We start from the raw sequence: 12,015 nt of genomic DNA, 5'->3' as shown, positions 1-12,015 counted from the left end.
TGAATCTCAGGTTCCCGGTGAAGCAGTCTTGCATCCCCTTTGCCGTAACTAAAGAAGCAAAACAGCTCCAGCATTGTTCCTGTGCCACCATTCAACATTCTGCCTCTTACCTTGTGTTTTTTCCAGCTTTAGCTTTCTTTGACCAAAGCGATGGCGTTGTTTTTTTTTTTCTGCTCATGTTTCCTCACCAACCTCTGACAAACCCGTCTGTTAGAAGGCGGAGAAAGCACGGTGGGCTGAGCCGGCGGGTAGAAATCTAAAAGTCGGGGCGTTTTATGCCTTTATCGTTCAAGACGTGTAGATCTTCCGACTTTCGTTGGCGGGGGGGGTCGACCCTGTTGTCTTAGGAATTGAGACGAAGCCCTGAGAGTCATTATATTCCTTGATGGACGCTCCAAGATCCGCTGCTATTGATGTGTTCATGCACACGCACACACAAACACACACACACACACACACATACGCATACAGACGCGCTTTTTTTCAAACCTTGCACAGACTCCTTCAGTCATCCATCAATTGAGAGCAGATTGCTCCCTTGCTGACCAATCCAGAACATTAGTTAGCGACCCTCAGACGGAAGTCAATAAGAGCTTTGTTAGTTTAATGCCACGTATCCGCGGATCTCAACCCCATCATCCCCCTGACCCCCCAGCAGGACCCCCATCCTTCACATCATCTCCATCCCACCTCTCCTCCGGACGGATCATCTTCCTCCTTCATCAATCCAACTAGTGGAGGTGTGTGTGTTTGACTCTGTGGAGGTGTGTGTGTGTGTGTGTGTGTGTATGCTTCGTCCTTCGTCAGCAGACAGGCGTGACCCCCCCCAACCACCTCAGTTCCATTCGTCACCTCTGACCCCCATCTTGTCTCCACATCACCCAGACCGCCGCATGCAGTTCCCGAATGGAGAATGTCAATAATAGGTTTCCTGGGGCTGTGTATCTCCGCCTCCGCACCTCGCCAAGTTCCAGCGCCGTCCTCGCTTCACCTTCGCCGCCGCTCCGCGCCGAACCCCCCGCCCCCTCTCACCTTGTCTTCCTCTTGCCTCCTCAGATCATCGCGCCCGGCGGAAGAGCATAGCCACAGGGAAGCAGCCCAGCATGGAGGTCCCTCCCACTGCCCCCCTCCAACCCTTCCGACAATCCGTGAGTAACCCTCCCTGTTCCCGGCCTCACTCGCTGCCCCCGTCCCTCTCGCTATCCCTCCTCCCCCCGGCCGCCCCGGGCCAGCCGCACGACCGCAGCCGCCGGGACAGCAACACCCCGCCGCACCCCTTCCCCCTCTCCTTGGCCGCTTCCCCCTCCCCCAGCCTACACAGGCTGCAGCGCCAAGCGAAAGGGTCCAGGAAGGGGCCCGGCACGCCCCCCTTGCCCCGCTCGCTGCCCCTCTCCCCGTCCCTGTCCTTCACCCTGCCCCACTCGCCCGCCGCCTCCTCCTCCTCCTCCCCTTTCTCGTACTGGGGCGGGGACTGGAGGGTCGCCAGTTCGAGTCCAGTGGCGGGAGGAACACTAATCGCACCGATACCCCCTGTGGAGGTATGTCACACAAACTTGCCCAACGCAGAGACACTTATGTGTATGTGTGTGTGTGTGTGTGTGTAAGAGCGTTAATGTTCAGATATTTGAAAAGAAATGAACGTATGAATAAATATCCACATATCTGGGTTTTGCTTCGTCTCCTGTCAGGTTGGGTTTCTGAAGCCCCGCGCTGCTCCGCGCCGCCGACTTTTAACTCTACTACTAACCGAACGCGTTTGAAATTCGTACGATACATTTTTAATTTACGTCCTCTCCATAACCTCTGCAGACAGACGCCGCTTTACGTTACCGTTTCTCAGCGGGGACGAGAATTCGCACTGCATTTCCAGAGATCTACTCTGGTTGATCGAAACCTTAAAGGCTCTGTGCGCAGCGGCTCCTCTCCAAATGGCTGCCGCAGACCGAATCAACCCAAAAAAATATTTGATTTAAATATATATATTGTATTCTGTCATACAATTGCGCTTTTTAGCCTGCTTTACTTCTCTGAAATCTTCCAGTCAAGTCAGGATTTACTTACATAGCGACACCCTAGTTCTGGACCACAGTCTTTGAAAGGATTGATAGAAACCCGACAGGCGCCCGTGAGTCTGGCGAGGAAACATCCGTCTTTTACCGAAGCAGGAATGCCGGACAGATCCCAGATCAGTGTGGGTGGCCTTCTGCCTCGACTGGGTCGGGGTGCTACGAGAGAGTGCGCAAATGACTCAAAATTTGCATTTTGTACTTGGTAACCGTGGATACGCATAATCTTCAGGTCCTGTGCTTCTGGCATCAGAAAATTTCACAAAACCCGTAAACGGTTTGAAAAAAGATGACATTATGACATTGGTGAGATTCACAACATTAAATTTTGGAAATAAACGGCCGGGTTGGGTTGGCTCACCCCGTAAAGTCAATGTGGTTTGTTCCAAACTGGCTAAAACACAACGTGACTCAAACGCGTGTGTTTTAATGACTACAAAGAAGCGAGCGGAATAAAAGAATGTGCTGTCACTCTTCCCCTCGGGATCATCGCATTTCTGTTTTGTAGTGGAAGCAACTTCTGACAGAAAGAGAGGGATTGGGGATGCGTGGAAGAAAAAAGAAAAAAAAAAACGTGTTCTGTCTTTGTACAGAAATAATACATTTATTCTTTTACTCGCTGCATTCAATCGTGGCGTATGAAGCATAAAAGACCCCAACGATAGATCGGTGTCTAGGTCTTATTTATTTATTTATCGTGCGGTTTCGGTCCACGTCACTCGTCTCCTTTCCATCAACCCCCCCCCACTGGTGTTTGTTCTCCGGAAATAGCGGGATCACTCGCTGTCCTGTCTGCTGCCTCCGCGCACTGGAGAGAAACGCCGGGCGCCATTAGAGCGACGGTGGCGGCGCCTCGGACGAAGCGTTTCAAAATTATTTTATCGCCGAGTGTTTGGTCGTGTATCAATATTTCAGGTCCTCTGATTATATTCGAGCTGGGAGTTGGGGGTCTTGCAGGAAGGGCGGGGAACCCGTCGACTTGTCGTATCCCGTTGGATGGAAGCAAATGAGCTCCAACTGTCACCTGGAATGAACCTCGGAGCGTCTTTATCCAGACCAGAGAGGGTTTTTTTTTTTTTTTTTTAACTTTGTAGTCTTGTGTGTATTGTGATTTTGCCCCCCTTCTGTCTGGCGAATATCGATCACTTTGAGATTCTGGGACTCCCACTGTCAGACAGAGTGGCTAATCAAATCAAATCAAATTAGTCACGCGGGCTATTCACCTGCAGGCGGACCTGAGACTTTAGTCATATCCTCCAGCCAGGCTTCAGGGCCATTTGACTCGTGCCGGATGATGAGGTGTCCTTGCCCCCAACTCCCCCGACCAAGTCATTCCCCCTCTTGGGAACCAGATGCACACGGATGACATCAGCGGGTGGCTTCTGCACGCGTGCGGTGAATGTTTAAAAAAAAAAAAAAGGTCACATTCCGAGGTGAGAAATGATAATTTCTGATCATCCCGTTTTGTTCCCCCAAAAGAGACAACCTGGAAATCCCCAGCTTATTTTTTTTTTTTGCAGTTTTGCTGGTTGTAATAACAATAATTTATCCTTTATTAATCCCTCGTGGGGAAATTCGATCTCTGCTATTTGCCCATCATGGATGAACCATGAGCTGTGGGCTGCCGTCCATCAGCGCCAGGAGTGTCAGTGTCAACAACACTTCGACCCACTAGGAGGAGCCGAGAATCGAACCGGGAACGTTCGGTACCAAAGACGATTATAAATCAAATGCGACTTTTAGTAGCAGCTTGTTATAATAGCACTACTTATAAGAAAAGTATGATGACCAGTTCTTGAATGGCAGCGTAAAATGTGACACCAGATTAAAAAGAATGAGATCAACAAAAAAAAAAAAAAAAAAAAGTCATCTTGTGTGTTATTTGCGGGCCGTCAGTAAGTAAGAGCTCAAAGCTGCTGTGCGGCCGCGTTCCTCCACGCCCTCCCAGCGGGATTCCCCCGCAAAACCATAATAAACCATCACAATCCAATCACAGGGATTGTGTGATTTATTGTGCCGGAAGGGAACGGCGTCCCGCCGCGTGCCACCGCGCAGCTCGCCGCTGCCCACTAAAGGCCGTGCGGTGGTACTGTGCCCTTTCTCAGTGGGTGTCTGATTCCATGTTGATAACAAATGTGTCCTGCCCCCCCCACCCCACCCCCACCCCTACCCCCCCACCCAACCATCACATACCGTGTGTTTGTGTAAACAACATCTCACTGGATTCCTGGGAACGTTCAACCCCCACGTCCGTCCGTCCGTCCGTCCGTCCGTCCGTCTCCCCCTCCCCTCGCTCCTTCCTCTCCTTCACGTTCCAGAGTTTCCTCAGTAGAAGGTTGAAGGGCTCCATCAAGAGGGCAAAGAGTCAGCCCAAACTGGACCGAAGCAGCAGCTTCCGCCACATGATCCTCCCCCGCTTCCGCAGTGCCGACCAAGACCGGTCAGTGACCCCGTGTGTGTGTGTGTTTTATCAACCTTCCGCAGGTGTGTCGGGATTGGCTTGAACACATTCAATACACCGTTTTACATCCCCGAATTTTTTTTCATAAGCTACCCATGCATCGGAAGACTGAAAAGATTTGGAAAAGACTCGTGGAAAACTATCATCTCACACCTGCTCCAAGATAAAGACCAGTTTTTAGTCGCAGACTGAGATTTTACAAAGACTGTAAATCTTACAGGGTCACTTCTAACAAAACATCTGGATTCTTTTAGCTGTGTTTCCCACCTTGCAATGTTTTCACCGCGTATTAGAGCCTCTGTTATTTCAATCCATCGCTTTTCCCTCGTCCACGCCTGGACGACATCGTCCACGCCTCCATCCGCTCCTCTTTCTGGATGCTCCATACTGATCGGGTCATATTTCGCCGTTCACGTTCAACCATGCCGTCTCTGCCACCTTTGGTGATTGTTTGTCTACAAGGTTTCCTGTTTACGTTTTTGTTGGGGCTCATCTACTGGTTACTGATTGTGTTACGTCACCGTAAAGACTGACAGACTTTATCAAACATGTTTGATATTGTCATAAGGCCGCAACTGGCAAAAGACTGATCTTAAACAGCTCAGATTACCACTTTATACTTAATGATCCAAATGACGGCCACTGGTAAAACTTAAAATACCTTCCGACTTTCAGTTTTTAGTCTGCGACGGTGAAAATCTTCTGGTGTAAGCCCAGCAAACGGTTTTGTTCAAACACCGGATTTTCCTGCAGAGATGATCTTCGTGGTCGATTCAACATTTATCGCTTTTTCAGTCGTCTCACCCATTAGCGGTCACAGCGGGTGCCGTCTGATTGGCTGGTCCACCTGATGATGGCGGCTGGCTGGGGTGAACTTCCTGTGTTTCGCCCCTGTGGGTTTTTTTTTTTCTGTTCGGTACGAGTGCAAAGCTTGCGTCTTTGAAATAATACATTTCATAGAGTGTGGATACAAAGCCTTAAGCAGCTGCTGTCCTTACCAGATTTTGTCGAGATCGTACCAAAATTGAAAACTTCCTTCTCGTCATGGAACGGACCGCTGATCCTTTTTGATTTCTTTTTTATTTCTTTCGCAGCACCGGTGCTGTGTCTCTTAAAATGAAAAAAATAAATAAATAGAAAACAGTTTCTCCTGCCGGTGCTATGAACGCACATCCTCCTGTCTCCATGGCAACCACCAAACAGCCATATGGCAGCTGCACGTACCATTATGAGTCAGTGATTTGCTTAATTATACCTCCTCTGTACATAGAAGATAGTTGCCGGCCGTCAACAGGTGGATCACCGGTTTCCACGTTTTCAGAATCTTCCTCTCGTTCCTCTTCAGTTATGCGGGGGAGTATTTAGGGATGGGGAGAGAAAGAGAGACAAGGCACTCCCCCCGGTGTGTTGTGAAAGGAGCTCAGGACGCTGCTGGCACTGAGCTGCCATCGCTTAACATCCTCGCAACAGGCGGCATGAAGAAGACGAGGAGCCTCATAAAGGACGCTGCAACACACACACACACACACGCACACAAACTCACACACACACACACACACACAAACAGCGGACTTCACATCACTCAGCACTCTCGGGTTCATTTATCAAATCCTTCAAACAACGACATCTATCACCATTTCATAGTGTATATATATATATATATACACACACAGACATGAACGCGCGCACACACACACATTCAATTTATATGCATACTATATATAGATCATACTTGATATATATGATATATGCATAAAGCACTCACACATATCAACATATTTTATGTCTCATAATCACATTTGAGATGTAATGTTCTAAATTTTAAAATTTGTCTTCACGACTGTCAGGTAATGTTTTGCCTCTCGTGGGAAATTTCTTTCTGTGAAATAGTCATTCGGAAGCACATTGGCGGAGAGCGTTCCTGCGTCACGGCAACGTGGGCGCCAGTTGGATTCCGTCAGGGCCTTTCCGTGTGGAGTTTGCGTGTTTTCTGCGGGATTCCTTTAGGTTTTCCGTGTTCCTCCTGATCAGTCCAAGGTGAACCCGGGCTCTCGCCCAATGACAGCTGGAATAGGCTCCGGCAGCACAGCAATAAGCTGAATAGCCGAACAAATAAATGAATAAAAATAACATTTTGACTGTTCAGAAAATTCCAAATTTGTCTGCTCATCTTGTTCAGTCTTGCTGAATTTTAATCACAACTGGCAAAGTTTGAAATCAACTTTTCTTGTTGTTTTCAAGTGTTTCTTATGCCCCCGTCCCCGATCATTTCAGAAACAATTTAAAGCAAAAAATGTTGCCAGTGTTATATTCTGATTGATTTTCAGTTTTAATTATATTGTTTGATCTTCTTCAAAATTATTTAATAAATTACAGCAGCCCAAAGTGCCATCATCTAAATAGAATTAGATATTTGATTGACATTAAGGTCGTCGGTAAAATTACGTTTGACAGTCCTCAATGTCAAAGTGCAATTAGATGATATTGATTATAGGTCAGCGTATTTTCCAGCCCAACGAACAGGATTAGTGTCAGCTCGTCTCCGAGAAAGAAAAAAAAAAAAAAAAACTACCGAGGAGACAAACTTCAGAGGTGAACAAGGTCGCGATGGAAATATAAACACAGGGCAGAAGTGCAGTCAGGAGAGGGCGAGAGGCTTTTTTTTTCAAGCCAGCTGCGCCGAGCTGTGTTTCCACATGATTTATTCATCCGGGAAGGCTGAGGTTGTCTATTATCCCCGGTCGGTCTGAGGCGTCGCGGAGCAGTTGAAAAGTCAAGATTCTTGTGAAGTCAAGGTTGTTTGCCGGCACTCTCGTGGCTGATATCCATTTCCTCCCTCCCGTTCGGCCTCGGCTGTTTCCCCTGGCTGACGTGGGGAACATCTGCGGCTTTTTTTCGTTCGCATTCGCCTGTCTTATCTTAACGCGCCCAGGGAGGCTGCGCTGGAACAGCGCGCCCTTTTTACCCAGTAAGCCCTGAAGTACAAGCCGCCGTAAATACCAACCAACCCGACGCCTGTTTGCCTATTATTTCTTAAAAAAAACTAATTGATTGTCTTATATTGTTCTTGCAAATGCCTGAAGGCTCCGGCGTCCTCCTTAGGGATCCATCCCATAAATAGAAGCAGCTGCTAATGCTTACACAAATAGCAATGTTAGGATGATTGCAGATGATGTGGTGATGTGTAGTTGGAGCAGGTGAAGGAGAACCTCCAGAGGTGGAGGTATGCTATGGGGAGGGGGACCTTGACACTACGGGAAGTGGAGATCAAGAAGGTGGAGAGCGTGGAGAAGAAGTGAAGAAGCGAGTTCAAGCAGGTTGGAACGGGTGGAGAAAAGATTATCTGCCATAAAGGCAAGGGTGCCGAAGAAGGTGGTGAGACCGGCCGTATTGTTGGTTTGGGACGGGGCGAGAGAGCAGCGGAGCGAGGAGGATGGAGAGGATCAGGAACGAGTCGATCGGTGCGACAGAAACATGTTGCACCCAAACCTCCCTTGAAAAAAAAACAAAACAGACAAAAAAAAAAAAAAAACGATTAAAGGAATGTATGTATGTATATGGTTCTGAGATGGCTATTTAGTAGAGTGGTCACTTCTGACTTCCGACTACTGGTACTTTGGATCTTCGGTGACTGAATTGTACTTTTTGTAAGTCGCTTTGGATAAAAGTCATGTAATGTTGGATGTTCTGGAGATAATATCAGACTGAGATAGCTTGGACATGGACAGAGGAGGGATGGTGAAGATCTGGGTAGAAGGATGCTGAAGCTGGACCGTCAAGAGAAAGACCAGTGAGGAGATTTATGGACGGAGTGACAGAAGACATGAAGCTTATTGGTGCGAGAGGATGCAGAGAGCAGGGATAGATGGAGGAAGTTGACGTTTAAGATTATCGATTTATTTTTTCCATTCTGTTGTTGTATAGGTTCAGAATAAAAAGTAATTAATAATAAATAAACAAACAGAAGGTCTGAGTGAGTCTGGGCTCGGAAAAACTCAAATCTGCTAAAATGTGTGAAATCTCACTTTCCGGCAGCCGATTGAGTCAAACGGCATGATACTTTTAGATCTCACTTAAAACATTTTCAATGATATACAAAATATTTATATTGATATAAAGTCAAATATCTTAATCCTTCCAGTTTCAGTCTAATTTAAATCCCAATAACAAAAAGAAGAGCACTGAGGCAGCGGCCTTTTTTCCGGTCTGGATCCGGCGTCTTCGCCGCGCAGTTTTAATCTGCCACCACGTTGCATCCAGGATCTTCATAACCGCATGAATAATTTAGCCGTTAAATTTAATTTCAGATCCAAAACAATAAACCCCCGCGCCGGCTCTCAGACGCCTCCGTCTGAGAGACGCCACCCGGAGAACGCGCCGCATAGCCCCCTGAGTTAAGCAAATACAGGCGGTACGTTCATGTGACGTCCAAGCGGCGACCTCCACGTCCACCAGGATTATTGTCAGCGCCTGACGAGAGGATGCACCGATCCCACGGGCCTTTGGACACGTTCACGGTTTATTTATAGAAACCAGTTGAAATGGGAGTCACGTGGGGTTTCCATGGCGCCCACTTAACTTCTTTAACATCCACCTTTGGCCCTGTGTGATAGTGAGACATTCTTTACTCTGCTTCTCAAGTACATTTCAAGAGTGGTACTTTTATTAACATACAGAAGAACCTCGGCTTACAAATTAAATTCCTTTTTTTGACTCTGTTCGCAAACCACTTGCTCCGGTTGAAATCAACGTAAATCCCATTGATCCATTCTCCAGCCCCAAAAACATACTTTTGAAACTATTTTATGGATTTCTTCGTGGCAAAAATACAGAGAAGAATTCAAGATGACTTTCACTATTTCTGTGTTTCTGGCGTTCTTTCTCTTTTTTCTACCCGACATTTCTATCACTAAATTAGCAAACGCTGTTTCCAGCAAGCTCTCCTTCATTAATTCAAACTAACAATCACTTTTCTGCTTCTTCTAAGACTTGAAACCTTTGCTTCATTAGCGTTGTCGCCCCTTTAGCCATATCGGGTATCTTTAGCGCATCTTTGTTCCTCAGGATTGTTCAGATGGTTGACTTAGCCATGTCGTAGTGCTTGGTGAGATCTGTAACATGAACACCGCTCTCACCTTTAGCTATTATTCCCTTCTTCAGATCGATTGTCATTCTTACTTTTAGTCTTTTTGGGAGACATAATGAGGGATAACTTACTGAAAAAAGCTCAAAAAAAGTTTATAACAGTAGAACACAATTATGAACGATGGAAACAACGCAGCATACCGTGAACCACTGCTGCTACGCTGCAACGTCACAACCCTGCGTTTTTTTTTGTTTTTTTTTTTTTGTGTTCACGAACCAAGGTTTGTTCGCAGCTCAATGAAAAAATTTGATTGAAACTCTTTGTAGATCGATTTGTTCCTGATTAGGCGAAATCAAGAGCCAAGGTTCCTCTGTGCTTGCATATATTTTTCTTTTATTCTGACCTTAATTTCAGAACTAAGCAGAGATCAGCTTGAATTCTGGGATTTAAGTCCTGACGGTGACGGGACACAAAAAGCAGAAGGTCAGAATTCATGGCTTTGAGTCAGAATTGATTCTTCCCATTATTGCGGTGTCTTTTTCATTCTTTTTTATGAAATATTTCATTTGTGGCTCGAAATCCCTTCTACTCCATGGAAGCCACGTGGCCAAAACCTCTCACAGGAGGTATTGGACACATACACACACACACGCACACGCACACACACACACACACACACACACACACACACACACATGCGCACATGCACACAACACTCACCACATATAGAAAATCTGCTCTCACATTACAGCATGTGTTTGCACTACAGGAGGACTCAAACTAGGGACATGTTTAATTTTGATTGTTTTATGAAATAAAAAAAATTTAAAAAAAACACCAGCAGAAATAAAACTAACCGCTCAAAAAAAATGAAAAAAATTTATAATTTAAAATTGACTTCAGAATGGACAGATGATGAATCGGTGACATGAACACGCGCTTGAATAATGGAAGCAGTTACATAAAAGAAATGGGAAAATTGGGTGCTAAAACTTTTCCTGAAAACCTATAATTATAGAAATAATTCTCCTGAAGGCCTTTGACAGGCGTTTAACGAAAAGTGGAATTAAAGTACTAATTAAAGTACTTTAAAGTATCCGCAGTTACTACTTTAATGAAACCGTAATGTGGCTATGGTTATACTTAAGTGTGTGTCCGTCAGCCCATCCTGCTTCACCAGCCCTGGGTTTACGAATACGAGTCGTGTGTGTGTGTGCGTGTGTGTGCGCGCACGCGCGTGTGTGTGTGTGTGTGTGTGTGGGTGTGTGTGTGTGTGTGGCATCTTGTGTAGACCTTGTTTTACCTCCAGCACTCCTCCTTTTAATCCCCCCCTTTCTCCTGTAATCCACACTCTCTCTTCATCTCCTAAGGATCCTCTGTTTACATAAAGGATGGGAGTCGTTCTCCATCACTCCTTCTCCCCCCTTCCTGTTCTTCTTCCATCTTCCTCTCCGGCTTTCTCACACACTCTCCTGACCTCCCCCACTCCTTTGCTGCTCTCCACTGATCTGACTCATTCCCTTGGGTCTATTTTTATCTCTTTCCCCCTCTCTCTATCTCTCTTTCTCTTTCGCCATCATGTCTCCTTCATGCCATCGTCTCTCCGGTTGATGGTACGTATTGATAGAACGCAGGAGTCCAACGCAGCGCCGCGGACATTCGGACATATTTCTTTTTTCTTCTTCCTCTTCTGCTCTGATTCGCTTGGTTGCACCTGACCCCCACCCCCTACCGCTTCCGCCTCCTCCTCACTAATTGGTCATAGGTTTGTCCAGGTCCCTTTAAGTGTGTGTGTGTGTGTGTGTGTGTGAGAGAGAGAGAGACAGGTGAACCACGGTTATGTTTGTTTTTCTCATACGAAGGATTTTTAAGTTGTCAAACGAGCAAAACGCAAATTGAGATAAAGCATTTGCAGGTTTTTGTCTTTCCTCTCCTAAAATTACAAACCGCCATGTTGCATTTTAAATTGTATTTCTATCTAATGGCGTTCATTACCAACATGATACGAGTGTGTATTTATATTTCAAACCTCAGCAGGAGGGGACTCACTTTACTGTCCATCCCGTCCGCTGTTTTTTCTTTCGAGTTGGGTTAATGAGTGTTTTGGCGTTGAAGGCCTGATCTCTCCTTGCACTTTACCGACACATTTTGAATCATTTATTGCGCTAAGTTTTGAAATGTTCATTATTTCTGCCGCCTGGAGCTGTGTGTGTGTGCGTGTGTGTGCGTGGATGTGTGTGTGTGTGCGTGTGTGTGTCCTCCTTCGTTGTTTTCGCCTGCTCGTCGCACAAGGTTAATAACCCGGACACATTAATGCTCATCATTAATGGCAAAACAGCTGAAGGGCAAAACCCTCAAAGGGACAAACCAGAATTCTGTTTTTGCCTCAAAGAAATAAAATA

The 12,015-nt window shown here is 46.3% G+C and overlaps 1 protein-coding gene across 23 annotated transcripts in view; it reads left to right on the top strand.

The window, feature by feature from the left end:
- The window catches only part of syngap1b (synaptic Ras GTPase activating protein 1b), a 154,978-nt gene that overhangs the window by 107,484 nt on the left and 35,479 nt on the right, over positions 1 to 12,015 (top strand). For 12 of the 23 annotated variants that reach the window (XM_086153747.1, XM_086153742.1, XM_086153740.1 and 9 more), the window contains 2 exons: positions 1,057 to 1,148; positions 4,385 to 4,506. In XM_086153747.1, the coding sequence (XP_086009873.1) occupies positions 1,057 to 1,148; positions 4,385 to 4,506 (214 nt within the window). Of the gene's footprint in view, positions 1 to 1,056; positions 1,539 to 4,384; positions 4,507 to 12,015 lie in introns of all 23 variants that reach the window. The other 11 variants (XM_086153734.1, XM_086153730.1, XM_086153739.1 and 8 more) reach the window with 1 other exon arrangement.

The sequence above is a fragment of the Fistularia commersonii genome, chromosome 10 (genome assembly GCF_037954325.1).
Source record: "Fistularia commersonii isolate RoL2024-O1a breed Wild chromosome 10, RoL_Fcom_v1.0, whole genome shotgun sequence".
In the NCBI taxonomy this organism is placed as follows: Eukaryota; Metazoa; Chordata; class Actinopteri; order Syngnathiformes; family Fistulariidae; genus Fistularia; species Fistularia commersonii.
This window is presented reverse-complemented; position numbering and strand designations above follow the sequence as displayed.